Genomic DNA, 16,612 nt, shown 5'->3' on the forward strand with positions numbered 1-16,612 from the left:
TTGAAAAATTACAATGATTTAATTGATAATATTTTCTAAGTCACATATGTTTATTGGAATGATGTTCTTCGAAGGTTACAAAAATTAGTTCTCGTAGTATAAACAAATCTGACATATTACAATAGTTTGTGACTCTCCAACAAGTCTATCCAACAAAATTTGATTGCTTAATATACATCGTTCTCATTGGGTTTTGTTGTGTATCACATGAGAAGCACTGATATTGAGTTCAGGAAGATACACAAAATATGTGCAAGATCAGTGTCATAAACCTAGGGCAAAGAGATGACTGTGATTGTAGGACTTTCTGTCCATTCTTTGCTGGATCTTAAAGTCTTATCACAATTTGCAGCTTTAGCCTGCATAACTTTGGTCTGCCATTGACTATCTGATGGTTATTACTTATATTTGAACCTCAGTTTTTTGCATGTTTGGTAGACTTTGAGAATTAAATGCAAATAGCTTATATTATATGATTTACTTCTACTAAAGTTAGTCACACATCAATATTTATGTTAAGTACTGAAAAGAAAAAAGTGTTGGCAATACCTGGATGAATACTGCAGCTAGTGAAGTTTACAAATTATTTTCTCATATAAAGGAAAATTCAAAGCTTCATATACTATGACAAAAATTTTAAAAAATTATTCACATTTTTAGCAGTTCTGAATGATTAGGTAGGTAATTACATACATATTATTAATGTGTATTTACATAGATTTTTATTTTGCATATGTAATTTCACACAACAAAATTTACATGAACAAATTACATTAAAAGTTATTTCACAATTATACTCGTCAAATTAAATTAAATGTCAATAGCTTTTAAACTTAGATTTTAGTTTAACTTTTCTGTCATTCTTAACTTTACATTGAATAAAAAGAGCAAAGTTTATAGTTTTTATCTGTGAAGTAGAGGTGTACACAGTATACATAAATAGATATGCCAAATCCGTGTTATTAAAAGTTCATGAAGATTTCAATTAGAAAATAATACCATAAAAAGTTTTGAGTGTAGGTGAAAAATAGGCAATGATGAAAAACATCTTTCAACACATGTAGAGAGTGAATAAAGAAAGCAAAAACAGTAGATAGAAAGTAAAACTAGAGCATTTAGAAAATGGAAATTAGTATGTTCACTATTTAAGATCCATGCACGGAGCAAAGTCTTCAGAAAACCTAGAGGCCAAGGTTCAAGGTTACCCACCTCAAGTAGCCTAGCAATATTTGCAACATCCCAATGGCCCTTCCTTTTCTTTACTGATGGCCGTGGTGGTGCTCAACTACAAATCCATCTGCTCTCTGGGCTGTGATCTTCCTCAGACCCACAGCCTGGGTCATAGGAGGGCTTTGATACTCCTAGCACAAATGGGAAGAATCTCTCCTTTCTCCTGTCTGAAGGACAGACATGACTTTGGATTCCCCCAGGAGGAGTTTGATGGCAACCAGTTCCAGAAGGCTCAAGCCATGTCTGTCCTCCATGAGATGATCCAGCAGACCTTCAATCTCTTCAGCACAAAGGACTCATCTGCTGCTTGGGAACAGAACCTCCTAGAAAAATTTTCCGCTGAGCTTTACCAGCAACTGAATGACCTGAAAGCCTGTGAGATAGCAGAGCCTGGGATGGAAGAGACTCTCTTGATGAATGAGGACTCCATCCTGGCTGTGAAGAAATACTTCCAAAGAATCACTCTCTATCTGACGGAGAAGAAATACAGCCCATGTGCCTGGGAGGTTGTCAGAGCAGAAATCATGAGATCCCTCTCTTTTTCAACAAACTTGCAAAAAAGATTAAGGAGGAAGGATTGAAAACTAGTTCAACATGGAAATGATCCTCATTGACGGACATGTCATCTCACGCTTTCATGAGTTCTTGCATTTCAAAGACTCATGTCTCTTATAACCACCACGAGTTGAATCAAAATGTTCAAAAGTTTTCAGGAGTGTAAAGAAGCATCGTGTTTGCCTGTGCAGGCACTAGTCCTTTACAGATGACCATGCTGATGTCTCTGTTCATCTGTTTATTTAAATATTTATTATTTACATATTTTTAAGATTTAAATTATTTTTATGTAATATCATGTGTACCTTTACACTGTGGTTAATGTAATAATATATTCTCTTCATATTTAGCCAATATATTAATTTCCTTTTTCATTAAATTTTTTTACTATACAAAATGTCTTGTGTTTGTTTATTCTTTAAGATAAAATGCAAAGCCTGACTGTACAACCTGACTTAAAAATAGATGATTTAATTAAGTTACCTATCATAATGTTATTCAAGTTATAGAAAAATGTATTTTTCTATACCAAGCTGTATGTTGTCATCAGGATACAAACATGAACATAAAAACTACAGTTCTTGTTCTCTTGTATCTTTGATTTTTGTCCAGAAAGAAATCTAAAAACAATAATAATGCTGAATTAATATCAGTTATGCTAACTGCTGTAATATGAAGAAATGAAAAAGCAATGAATTCCTCTTAGCAGAAGGTAGTTTGAGACATGTCTGGAAATTAAAGCAGAGATATTCTCTATAAACTGACTTTCAACATGTAATTGAAAAGGTACATTGCCAGTCAGATAAATGAGTTTGCAGTTTTCAAGGAATACCATATCTGGAAGTTCTTAACTGGCAATGGAAAGGCCAAAAATGAAATGGAATGGCTGTCCATGTGGTGAGCAAGTGGAGAGGGAAAAAAAGACTTAAACTGGATTCTGAGGACCTTCCACCAGTAAAGCGGGGGAACTGAAGAGACACACAGAAAACAGAGGTGGAATATCTTTTTTTTTTTTTTTTTTTTTTGAGGCGGATTCTCCCTCTGTCGCCCATGCTGCAGTGCAGTGGCTGGATCTCAGCTCACTGCAAGCTCAGAGGTGGAATTTCTTAACAGCAGAAAGACAAGAGGGAATGGTGATAAAAGCATATTTAGAAAATAAATGTGCTTAGAAAAAGAATCAATAGATTTACGAAAAATGTGAATTAAAACTGAGCACTGCAGCAAGAAAAGAGATGGCAGTGCAGAGCTTACTGAGAGCTGGATTGATAGAATTAATCAGCAGAAGCCATACTGGGGTAGGTAGAAGAGTGAATCCGAAAAGAAAAATCAAGATAACACATATAGAAAATTGTGAGAGATCTGCCTTTGCAATGGAGGGAGGTAATAACATTGCACTCTCCTTTTTGAAAATATATATCCTTAATTTCATATATTTAATGCATTGGTAAATCATATCAATACATTTAATATTTTATATTTTTAAAGCATAAAATATAAAATTATTTACAATAGTAATTGATCATTATTTTGATTAATTCTCTGTTAAATGTCACTAAAAACTGACACATTTCTTTCACAAAATAAAATCTGAAACTGGAAGAGATTCTCTTTCTCAATACTTTAGGAATGGGGAAAGGATTCCCTATATAATAAACGGTGCTGGGAAAACAGGATTGCCATAAGCAGAAAACTGAAACTGAACCCCTTCCTTACATCTAATACAAAAATTAACTCAAGATGGATTAAACACTTAAATGTAAAACCCAAAACCATAAAAACCTTAGAAGAAAACCTAGGCAATAGCGCTCAGGACATAAGCATGGGCAAAGATTTTATGATGAAATCAACAAAACCAAGAGCAACAAAAGCTAAAATTGACAAATGACATCGAATTAAAGAGCTTCTGCACAGCAAAAGAAACTATGAATCACCAGAGCGAACAGGCAGCCTACAGAATGGGAGAAAATTTTTGCAGTCTACCCATCTGACGAAGGTCTAATATCGAGAATGTACAAAGAACTTAAACAAATTTACCAAAAAAAAAAAAAAAAAATCAAAAAGCTGGTAAAGGACACGAACAGACACTTCTCAAAAGAAGATTTTTATGTGGCCAATAAACATGAAGAAAGCTGAACATCACTGATCATTAGAGAAATGCAAATCAAAACAACAATGAGATACCATCTCATACCACTCAGAATGGCGATTACTAAAAAGTCAGGAAATAACAGATGCTGGTGAAGCTGTGGAAAAATAGGAAAGGTTTTACACTGTTGGTAGGAATGTAAAAGGTTCAACCATTGTGGAAGACAGTGTGGCAATTCATCAAGGATCTAGAACCAGAAATACCATTTGACCCAGCAAACCCATTGCTAGTAGAAGAAAAAATGAGAAACTAGTAAACCTTCACTTACTAAATAGCTGATTTGCTAAAGCAGAGCTCATTCTATTTAAGGACTCAGCCTCTATAGGGCTGAGACAACCTAACTTCTTATGCAAAATAAAAAGTTAGAGTCAGAGTTCAGGACCACTCTGAAAGTTAATTCTTTAGTTGATAATATTCAATAATTGTAAATTTATGAATTTAGAAGAAAAGATGGTCTTATTTATTCGATAAGAATTGACTTCGATAAGAACTTCTGAAAACCTTTGAAAAATGACAATGATGTAATTGATAATATTTTCTAAGTCACATATATTTATTGGAATGATACTTCTTTGAAGGGTACAAAAATAAGTTCTCATAGTATAAACAAATCCGACGTATGACAATAGTTTGTGACTCTCCAACAAGTCTATCCAACAAAATTTGATTGCTTAATATACATCTTTCTTATTGGGTTTTGTTGTGTATCACATGAGAAGCACTGATATTGAGTTCAGGAAGATACACAAAATATGTGCAAAATCAGTGTCACAAACCTGGTCAAATAGATGACCGTGATTGGAGGACTTTCTGTCCATTTTTTGCTGGATCTTAAAGTCTTATCACAATTTGTAGCTTTAGCCTGCATAACTTTGGGCTGTCATTGACTATCTTATGGTTATTACTTATGTTTGATCCTCAGTTTTTCAGGATGTTTCACAGACTTTGAGAATTAAATGCAAATAGCTTATATTATATGATTTACTTCTACTAAAGTTAGTCACACATCAATATTTATGTTAAGTACTGAAAAGAAAAAAGTGTTGGCAATACCTGGATGAATACTGCAGCTAGTGAAGTTTACAAATTATTTTCTCATATAAAGGAAAATTTAAAGCTTCATATACTATGAGAAAAAAATTTTCAAACATATACATTTTTAGCAGTTTTGAATGATTAGGTAGGTAATTACATTCATATTATTAATGTATATTTATATAGATTTTTATTTTGCATATGTAATTTCACACAAAAATTTACATGAACATATTACATTAAAAGTTATTCCACAATTCTACCCATCAAATAAAGTTAAATGTCAATAGCTTTTAAACTAAGATTTTAGTTTAACTTTTCTGTCATTCTTAACTTTATTTTGAATAAAAAGAACAAGGTTTATAGTTTTTATCTGTGAAGTAGAGGTATACACAATATACATAAATAAATATGCCAAATCTGTGTTATTAAGAGTTCATGAAGATTTCAATTAAGAAAAATACCATAAAAACTTTTGAGTGTAGGTGAAAAATAGACAATGATGAAAAACATCTTTCAACACATGTAGAGAGTGAATAAAGAAAGCAAAAACAGAGATAGAAAGTAAAACTAGAGCCTTTAGAAAATGGAAATTAGTATGTTCACTATTTAAGACCCATGCACAGAGCAAAGTCTTCAGAAAACCTAGAGGCCAAGGTTCAAGGTTACCCACCTCACGTAGCCTAGCAATATTGACAACATCCCAATGGCCCTGTCCTTTTCTTTACTGATGGCCGTGGTGGTGCTCAGCTACAAATCCATCTGCTCTCTGGGCTGTGATCTGCCTCAGATCCACAGCCTGGGTCATAGGAGGGCCTTGATACTCCTGGCACAAATGGGAAGGATCTCTCCGTTCTCCTGTCTGAAGGACAGACATGACTTTGGATTCCCCCAGGAGGAGTTTGATGGCAACCAGTTCCAGAAGGCTCAAGCCATGTCTGTCCTCCATGAGATGATCCAGCAGACCTTCAATCTCTTCAGCACAAAGGACTCATCTGCTGCTTGGGAACAGAACCTCCTAGAAAAATTTTCCGCTGAGCTTTACCAGCAACTGAATGACCTGAAAGCCTGTGTGATAGCAGAGCCTGGGATGGAAGACACTCCCTTGATGAATGAGGACTCCATCCTGGCTGTGAAGAAATACTTCCAAAGAATCACTCTCTATCTGACGGAGAAGAAATACAGCCCATGTGCCTGGGAGGTTGTCAGAACAGAAATCATGAGATCTCTCTCTTTTTCAACAAACTTGCAAAAAAGATTAAGGAGGAAGGATTGAAAACTGGTTCAACATGGAAATGATCCTCATTGACGGACATGTCATCTCACACTTTCATGAGTTCTTCCATTTCAAAGACTCATTTCTCGTATAACCACCACGAGTTGAATCAAAATTTTCAAATGTTTTCAGGAGTGTAAAGAAGCATCGTGTTTGCCTGTGCAGGCACTAGTCCTTTACAGATGACCATGCTGATGTCTCTGTTCATCTGTTTATTTAAATATTTATTATTTACATATTTTTAAGATTTAAATTATTTTTATGTAATATGTGTACCTTCACATTGTGGTTAATATAACAATATATGTTCTTCTTATGTAGCTAATATATTAATTTCCTTTTTCATTAAATTTTTACTACACAAAATGTCTTGTGTTTGTTTATTCTTTAAGATAAAATGCAAAGCCTGACAGTACAATCTGACTTAAAAATAGATGATTTAATTAAGTTACCTATCATAATTTTAAAAAAATGTATTTTTCTATACCAAGTTATATGTCGTCATCAGGATACAAACATGAACATAAAAACTACAGTTCTTGTTCTCTTTTATCTTTGATTTTTGTCCAGAAAGAAATCTAAAAACAATAATAATGCTGAATTAATATCAGTTATGCTAACTGCTGTAATATGAAGAAGTGAAAAAGCAATGAATTCCTCTTAGCAGAAGGTAGATTTAGACATGTCTGGAATTAAAAGCAGAGATATTCTCTGTAAACTGACTTTCAACATGTAATTGAAAAGGTACATTGCCAGTCAGATAAATGAGTTTGCAGTTTTCAAGGAATACCATATCTGGAAGTTCCTAACTGGCAATGGAAAGGCCAAAAATGAAATGGAATGAATGTCCATGTGGAGAACAAGTGGAGAGGGAAAAAAAGACTTAAAGTGGATTCTGAGGACCTTCCACCACTAAAGTGGGGGAACGGAAGAGACACAAAGAGAAAAAGAAAACAGAGGTGGAATATCTTTTTTTTTTTTTTTTTTTTTTTGAGGCGGATTCTCCCTCTGTTGCCCAGGCTGGAATGCAGTGGCCGGATCTCAGATCACTGCAAACTCAGAGGTGGAATATCTTAACAGCAGAAGGACAAGAGGGAATGGTGATAAAAGCATATTTAGAAAATAAATGTCCTTAGAAAAAGAATCAATAGACTTACGAAAAATGTGAATTAAAACTGAGCACTACAGCAAGAAAAGAGATGGCAGTGCAGAGCTTACTGAGAGCTGGATTGATAGAATTAATCAGCAGAAGCCATACTGGGGTAGGTAGAAGAGTGAATCCGAAAAGAAAAATCAAGATAACACATATAGAATATTGTGAGAGATCTGCATTTGCATTGTAGGCAAGTAATAAGATTGCACTCTCCTTTTTGAAAATATATGTCACTAAATTTCATATATTTAATGCATTGGTAAATCATATTAATACATTAAATATTTTATATTTTTAAAGCATAAAATATAAAATTATTTACAATAGTAATTGATCATTATTTTGATTAATTCTCTGTTAAATGTCACTAAAAACTGACACATTTCTTTCACAAAATAAAATCTGAAACTGGAAGAGATTCTCTTTCTCAATACTTTAGGAATGGGGAAAGGATTCCCTATTTAATATATGGTGCTGGCAAAACTGGATTGCCATAAGCAGAAAACTGAAACTGAACCCCTTCCTTACACCTAATACAAAAATTAACTCAATATGGATTAAACCTTAAATGTAAAACCCAAAACCATAAAAACCTTAGAAGAAAACCTAGGCAATAGTGTTCAGGACACAGGCATGGGCAACGATTTTATGATGAAATCACCAAAACCAACTGCAACAAAAGCTAAAATTGACAAATGACATTGAATTAAAGAGCTTCTGCACAGCAAAAGAAACTATGAATCATCAGACCGAACAGGCACCCTAGAGAATGGGAGAAAATTTTTGCAGTCTACCCATCTGACGAAGGTCTAATATCCAGAATGTACAAAGAACTTAAACAAATTTACCAAAAAAAAAAAAAAAAAATCAAAAAGCTGGTAAAGGACATGAACAGACACTTCTCAAAAGAAGACTTCTATGTGGCCAATAAACATGAAAAAAGCTCCACATCACTGATCATTACAGAAATGCAAATCAAAACCACAATGAGATACCGTCTCATGGCACTCAGAATGGCGATTACTAAAAATTCAGGAAATAACAGATGCTGGTGAAGCTGTGGAAAAATAGGAAAGGTTTTACACTGTTGGTAGGAATGTAAATTAGTTCAACCAATGTGGAAGACAGTGTGGCAATTCATCAAGGATCTAGAACCAGAAATACCATTTGACCCAGCAATCCCATTGCTAGTAGAAGAAAAAATGAGAAACTAGTAAACCTTCACTTACTAAATAGCTGATTTGCTAAAGCAGAGCTCATTCTATTTAAGGACTCAGCCTCTATAGGGCTGAGACAAACTAACGTCTTATGCAAAATAAAAAGTTAGAGTCAGAGTTCAGGACCACTCTGAAAGTTAATTCTTTAGTTGATAATATTCAATATTTATAAATTTATGAATTTAGAACAAAGATGGTCTTTTTTATTCGATAAGAATTGACTTCGATAAGAACTTCTGAAAACCTTTGAAAAATGACAATGATTTAATTGATAATATTTTCTAAGTCACATATGTTTATTGGAATGATACGTCTTCGAAGGGTACAAAAATTAGTTCTCGTAGTATAAACAAATCTGACATATTACAATAGTGTGTGACTCTCCAACAAGTCTATCCAACAAAATTTGATTGCTTAATATACATCTTTCTCATTGGCTTTTGTTGTGTATCACATGAGAAGCACTGATATTGAGTTCAGGAAGATACACAAAATATTTACAAGATCAGTGTCACAAACCTAGGGCAAAGAGATGACTGTGATTGGAGGACTTTCTGTCCATTTTTTGCTGTATCTTAAAGTCTTATCACAATTTGTAGCTTTAGCCTGCATAACTTTGGGCTGCCATTGACTATCTGATGGTTATTACTTATGTTTGATCCTCAGTTTTTCAGGATGTTTTGTAGACTTTGAGAATTAAATGCAAATAGCTTATATTATATGATTTATTTCTACTAAAGTTAGTCAACACATCAATATTTATGTTAAGTACTGAAAAGAAAAAAGTGTTGGCAATACCTGGATGAATACTGCAGCTAGTGAAGTTTACAAATTATTTTCTCATATAAAGGAAAATTCAAAGCTTCATATACTATGACAAAAATTTTAAAAAATTATTCACATTTTTAGCAGTTCTGAATGATTAGGTAGGTATTTACATTCATATTATTAATGTGTATTTATATAGATTTTTATTTTGCATATGTAATTTCACACAACAAAATTTACATGAACAAATTACATTAAAAGTTATTTCACAATTATACTCATCAAATTAAATTAAATGTCAATAGCTTTTAAACTTAGATTTTAGTTTAACTTTTCTGTCATTCTTAACTTTACATTGAATAAAAAGAGCAAAGTTTATAGTTTTTATCTGTGAAGTAGAGGTGTACACAGTATACATAAAAAGATAGGCCAAATCTGTGTTATTAAAAGTTCATGAAGATTTCAATTAGAAAAATATACCACAAAAAGTTTTGAGTGTAGGTGAAAAATAGGCAATGATGAAAACCATCTTTCAACACATGTAGAGAGTGAATAAAGAAAGCAAAAACAGAGATAGAAAGTAAAACTAGAGCATTTAGAAAATGGAAATTAGTATGTTCACTATTTAAGATCCATGCACAGAGCAAAGTCTTCAGAAAACCTAGAGGCCAAGGTTCAAGGTTACCCACCTCAAGTAGCCTAGCAATATTTGCAACATCCCAATGGCCCTGTCCTTTTCTTTACTGGTGGCCGTGGTGGTGCTCAGCTACAAATCCATCTGCTCTCTGGGCTGTGATCTTCCTCAGACCCACAGCCTGGGTCATAGGAGGGCCTTGATACTCCTGGCACAAATGGAAAGAATCTCTCCTTTCTCCTGTCTGAAGGACAGACATGACTTTGGATTCCCCCAGGAGGAGTTTGATGGCAACCAGTTCCAGAAGGCTCAAGCCATGTCTGTCCTCCATGAGATGATCCAGCAGACCTTCAATCTCTTCAGCACAAAGGACTCATCTGCTGCTTGGGAACAGAACCTCCTAGAAAAATTTTCCGCTGAGCTTTACCAGCAACTGAATGACCTGAAAGCCTGTGTGATAGCAGAGCCTGGGATGGAAGACACTCCCTTGATGAATGAGGACTCCATCCTGGCTGTGAAGAAATACTTCCAAAGAATCACTCTCTATCTGACGGAGAAGAAATACAGCCCTTGTGCCTGGGAGGTTGTCAGAACAGAAATCATGAGATCCCTCTCTTTTTCAACAAACTTGCAAAAAAGGTTAAGGAGGAAGGATTGAAAACTGGTTCAACATGGAAATGATCCTCATTGACGGACATGTCATCTCACACTTTCATGAGTTCTTCCATTTCAAAGACTCATGTCTCTTATAACCACCACGAGTTGAATCAAAATTTTCAAATGTTTTCAGGAGTGTAAAGAAGCATCGTGTTTGCCTGTGCAGGCACTAGTCCTTTACAGATGACCACGCTGATGTCTCTGTTCATCTGTTTATTTAAATATTTATTATTTACATATTTTTAAGATTTAAATTATTTTTATGTAATATCATGTGTACCTTTACACTGTGGTTAATGTAATAATATATGCTCTTCATGTTTAGCCAATATATTAATTTCCTTTTTCATTAAATTTTTTTACTATACAAAATGTCTTGTGTTTGTTTATTCTTTAAGATAAAATGCAAAGCCTGACTGTACGACCTGACTTAAAAATAGATGATTTAATTAAGTTACCTATCATAATGTTATTCAAGTTATAGAAAAATATATTTTTCTATACCAAGCTGTATGTTGTCATCAGGATACAAACATGAACATAAAAACTACAGTTCCTGTTCTCTTGTATCTTTGATTTTTGTCCAGAAAGAAATCTAAAAACAATAATAATGCTGAATTAATATCAGTTATGCTAACTGCTGTAATATGAAGAAGTGAAAAAGCAATGAATTCCTCTTAGCAGAAGGTAGATTGAGACATGTCTGGAATTAAAAGCAGAGATATTCTCTGTAAACTGACTTTCAACATGTAATTGAAAAGGTACATTGCTAGTCAGATAAATGAGTTTGCAGTTTTCAAGGAATACCATATCTGGAAGCTCCTAACTGGCAATGGAAAGGCCAAAAATGAAATAGAATGGCTGTCCATGTGGTGAGCAAGTGGAGAGGGAAAAAAAGACTTAAACTGGATTCTGAGGACCTTCCACCACTAAAGCGGGGGAACTGAAGAGACACACAGAAAACAGAGGTGGAATAACTTAACAGCAGAAAGAGAAGAGGGAATGGTGATAAAAGCATATTTAGAAAATAAATGTGCTTAGAAAAAGAATCAATAGACTTACAAAAAATGTGAATTAAAACTGAGCACTACAGCAAGAAAAGAGATGGCAGTGCAGAGCTTACTGAGAGCTGGATTGATAGAATTAATCAGCAGAAGCCATACTGGGGTAGGTAGAAGAGTGAATCCGAAAAGAAAAATCAAGATAACACATATAGAAAATTGTGAGAGATCTGCCTTTACAATGGAGGGAAGTAATAAGGTTGCACTCTCCAAAAATGTGGATTATCTTTTATCTGCATAGTGTTTCCTTTTTGAAAATACATGCCACTAAATAAATTTCATATATTTGATGCATTGGTAAATCATATGAATACATTAAATATTTTATATTTTTAAAGCATAAAATATAAAATTATTTACAATAGTAATTGATCATTATTTTGATTAATTCTCTGTTAAATGTCAGTAAAAACTGACACATTTCTTTCACAAAATAAAATCTGAAACTGGAAGAGATACTGTTTCTCAATACTTTAGGAATGGGGAAAGGATTCCCTATTTAATATATGGTGCTGGCAAAACTGGATTGCCATAAGCAGAAAACTGAAACTGAACCCCTTCCTTACACCTAATACAAAAATTAACTCAAGATGGATTAAACTCTTAAATGTAAAACCCAAAACCATAAAAACTTTAGAAGAAAACCTAGGCAACAGAGCTCAGGACATAGGCATGGGCAAAGATTTTATGATGAAATCACCAAAACCAAGAGCAACAAAAGCTAAAATTGACAAATGACATCGAATTAAAGAGCTTCTGCACAGCACAAGAAACTATGAATCATCAGAGCGAACAGGCAGCCTACAGAATGGGAGAAAATTTTTGCAGTCTACCCATCTGACGAAGGTCTAATAGCCAGAATGTACAAAGAACTTAAACAAATTTACAAAAAAAAAAAATTCAAAAGTTGGTAAAGGACACGAACAGACACTTCTCAAAAGAAGACTTTTATGTGGCCGATAAACATGAAAAAAGCTCCACATCACTGATCATTACAGAAATGCAAATCAAAACCACAATGAGATACCATCTCATGCCACTCAGAATGGCGATTACTAAGAATTCAGGAAATAACAGATGCTGGTGAAGCTGTGGAAAAATAGGAAAGGTTTTACACTGTTGGTAGGAATGTAAAAGGTTCGACCATTGTGGAAGACAGTCTGGGAATTCATCAAGGATCTAGAACCAGAAATACCATTTGACCCAGCAATCCCATTGCTAGTAGAAGAAAAAATGAGAAACTAGTAAACCTTCACTTACTAAATAGCTGATTTGCTAAAGCAGAGCTCATTCTATTTAAGGACTCAGCCTCTATAGGGCTGAGACAAACTAACTTCTTATGCAAAATAAAAAGTTAGAGTTAGAGTTCAGGACCACTCTGAAAGTTAGTACTTTAGTTGATAATATTCAATTATTATAAATTTATGAATTTAGAAGAAAAGATGGTCTTATTTATTCGATAAGAATTGACTTCGATAAGAACTTCTGAAAACCTTTGAAAAATGACAATGATGTAATTGATAATATTTTCTAAGTCACATATATTTATTGGAATGATACTTCTTCGAAGGGTACAAAAATTAGTTCTCATAGTATAAACAAATCTGATGTATTACAATAGTTTGTGACTCTCCAACAAGTCTATCCAACAAAATTTGATTGCTTAATATACATCTTTCTCATTGGGTTTTGTTGTGTATCACATGAGAAGCACTGATACTGAGTTCAGGAAGATACACAAAATATTCGCAAGATCAGTGTCACAAACCTAGGGCAAATAGATGACTGTGATTGGAGGACTTTCTGTCCATTTTTTGCTGGATCTTAAAGTCTTATCACAATTTGTAGCTTTAGCCTGCATAACTTCTGGCTGCCATTGACTATCTTATGGTTATTACTTATGTTTGATTCTCAGTTTTTCAGGATGTTTCATAGACTTTGAGAATTAAATGCAAATAGCTTGCATTATATGATTTATTTCTACTAAAGTTAGTCACACATCAATATTTATGTTAAGTACTGAAAAGAAAAAGTGTTGGCAATACCTGGATGAATACTGCAGCTAGTGAAGTTTACAAATTATTTTCTCATATAAAGGAAAATTTAAAGCTTCATATACTATGAGAAAAATTTTTAAAACTTATTCACATTTTTAGCAGTTTTGAATGATTAGGTAGGTAATTACATTCATATTATTAATGTATATTTATATAGATTTTTATTTTGCATATGTAATTTCACACAAAAATTTACATGAATATATTACATTAAAAGTTATTCCACAATTCTACCCATCAAACTAAGTTAAATGTCAATAGCTTTTAAACTTAGATTTTAGTTTAACTTTTCTGTCATTCTTAACTTTACATTGAATAAAAAGAGCAAAGTTTATAGTTTTTATCTGTGAAGTAGAGGTATACACAGTATACATAAATAAATATGCCAAATCTGTGTTATTAAGAGTTCATGAAGATTTCAATTAGAAAAAAATACCATAAAAATTTTGAGTGTAGGTGAAAAATAGGCAATGATGAAAAACATCTTTCAACACATGTAGAGAGTGAATAAAGAAAGCAAAAACAGAGATAGAAAGTAAAACTAGAGCCTTTAGAAAATGGAAATTAGTATGTTCACTATTTAAGACCCATGCACAGAGCAAAGTCTTCAGAAAACCTAGAGGCCAAGGTTCAAGGTTACCCACCTCACGTAGCCTAGCAATATTGACAACATCCCAATGGCCCTGTCCTTTTCTTTACTGATGGCCGTGGTGGTGCTCAGCTACAAATCCATCTGCTCTCTGGGCTGTGATCTTCCTCAGACCCACAGCCTGGGTCATAGGAGGGCCTTGATACTCCTGGCACAAATGGGAAGGATCTCTCCGTTCTCCTGTCTGAAGGACAGACATGACTTTGGATTCCCCCAGGAGGAGTTTGATGGCAACCAGTTCCAGAAGGCTCAAGCCATGTCTGTCCTCCATGAGATGATCCAGCAGACCTTCAATCTCTTCAGCACAAAGGACTCATCTGCTGCTTGGGAACAGAACCTCCTAGAAAAATTTTCCGCTGAGCTTTACCAGCAACTGAATGACCTGAAAGCCTGTGTGATAGCAGAGCCTGGGATGGAAGACACTCCCTTGATGAATGAGGACTCCATCCTGGCTGTGAAGAAATACTTCCAAAGAATCACTCTCTATCTGACGGAGAAGAAATACAGCCCTTGTGCCTGGGAGGTTGTCAGAGCAGAAATCATGAGATCCCTCTCTTTTTCAACAAACTTGCAAAAAAGATTAAGGAGGAAGGATTGAAAACTGGTTCAACATGGAAATGATCCTCATTGACGGACATGTCATCTCACACTTTCATGAGTTCTTCCATTTCAAAGACTCATTTCTCCTATAAACACCACGAGTTGAATCAAAATTTTCAAATGTTTTCAGGAGTGTAAAGAAGCATCGTGTTTGCCTGTGCAGGCACTAGTCCTTTACAGATGACCACGCTGATGTCTCTGTTCATCTGTTTATTTAAATATTTATTATTTACATATTTTTAAGATTTAAATTATTTTTATGTAATATCATGTGTACCTTTATTTTGTGGTTAATGTAACAATATATGTTCTTCTTATGTAGCTAATATATTAATTTCCTTTTTCATTAAATTTTTACTACACAAAATGTCTTGTGTTTGTTTTTTCTTTAAGATAAAATTGCCAAGCCTGACTGTACAACCTGACTTAAAAATAGATGATTTAATTTAGTTACCTATCATAATTTTATTCAAGTTTTATAAAAATATATTTTTCTATACCAGGTTATATGTCGTCATCAGGATACAAACATGAACATAAAAACTACAGTTCCTGTTCTCTTGTATCTTTGATTTTTGTCCAGAAAGAAATCTAAAAACAATAATAATGCTGAATTAATATCAGTTATACTAACTACTGTAATATGAAGAAGTGAAAAAGCAATGAATTCCTCTTAGCAGAAGGTAGATTGAGACATGTCTGGAATTAAAAGCAGAGATATTCTCTGTAAACTGACTTTCAACATGTAATTGAAAAGGTACATTGCCAGTCAGATAAATGAGTTTGCAGTTTTCAAGGAATACCATATCTGGAAGTTCCTAACTGGCAATGGAAAGGCCAAAAATGAAATGGAATGAATGTCCATGTGGTGAACAATTGGAGAGGGAAAAAAAGACTTAAAGTGGATTCTGAGGACCTTCCACCACTAAAGTGGGGGAACGGAAGAGACACAAAGAGAAAAAGAAAACAGAGGTGGAATATCTTTTTTTTTTTTTTTTTTTTGAGGCGGATTCTCCCTCTGTCGCCCATGCTGCAGTGCAGTGGCTGGATCTCAGCTCACTGCAAGCTCAGAGGTGGAATATCTTAACAGCAGAAGGACAAGAGGGAATGGTGATAAAAGCATATTTAGAAAATAAATGTGCTTAGAAAAAGAATCAATAGACTTACGAAAAATGTGAATTAAAACTGAGCACTACAGCAAGAAAAGAGATGGCAGTGCAGAGCTTACTGAGAGCTGGATTGATAGAATTAATCAGCAGAAGCCATACTGAGGTAGGTAGAAGAGTGAATCCGAAAAGAAAAATCAAGATGACACATATAGAAAATTGTGAGAGATCTGCATTTGCAATGGAGGGAAGTAATAAGGTTGCACTCTCCAAAAATGTGGATTATCTTTTATCTGCATAGTGTTTCCTTTTTGAAAATACATGTCACTAAATTTCATATATTTGATGCATTGGTAAATCATATTAATACATTTAATATTTTATATTTTTAAAGCATAAAATATAAAATTATTTACAATAGTAATTGATCATTATTTTGATTATTTCTCTGTTAAATGTCAGTAAAAA

General features: G+C 33.9%; 4 protein-coding genes across 4 annotated transcripts; all 4 read left to right on the forward strand.

Annotated features, from left to right (window-relative positions):
• Positions 1-1,256: 1,256 nt before the first annotated feature.
• LOC710751 (interferon alpha-4-like) lies at positions 1,257-2,022 on the forward strand. The gene has a single exon (XM_015117659.3). It carries the CDS (start codon positions 1,266-1,268, stop codon positions 1,809-1,811), a length of 546 nt encoding a protein of 181 aa, XP_014973145.3. The 5' UTR covers positions 1,257-1,265; the 3' UTR covers positions 1,812-2,022.
• A 3,650-nt stretch (positions 2,023-5,672) lies between these two features.
• On the forward strand, positions 5,673-6,242 carry LOC144334811 (interferon alpha-17-like). The gene has a single exon (XM_077966569.1). It carries the CDS (start codon positions 5,673-5,675, stop codon positions 6,240-6,242), a length of 570 nt encoding a protein of 189 aa, XP_077822695.1.
• A 3,860-nt stretch (positions 6,243-10,102) lies between these two features.
• Positions 10,103-10,672, forward strand: LOC144334812 (interferon alpha-17-like). Its single transcript, XM_077966570.1, has one exon. It carries the CDS (start codon positions 10,103-10,105, stop codon positions 10,670-10,672), a length of 570 nt encoding a protein of 189 aa, XP_077822696.1.
• Positions 10,673-14,466: 3,794 nt separating this feature from the next.
• Positions 14,467-15,036, forward strand: LOC710848 (interferon alpha-17). The gene has a single exon (XM_001107817.5). It carries the CDS (start codon positions 14,467-14,469, stop codon positions 15,034-15,036), a length of 570 nt encoding a protein of 189 aa, XP_001107817.2.
• Positions 15,037-16,612: the final 1,576 nt, after the last annotated feature.

Source organism: Macaca mulatta, chromosome 15 (assembly GCF_049350105.2).
Source record: "Macaca mulatta isolate MMU2019108-1 chromosome 15, T2T-MMU8v2.0, whole genome shotgun sequence".
NCBI classification, from domain to species: Eukaryota; Metazoa; Chordata; class Mammalia; order Primates; family Cercopithecidae; genus Macaca; species Macaca mulatta.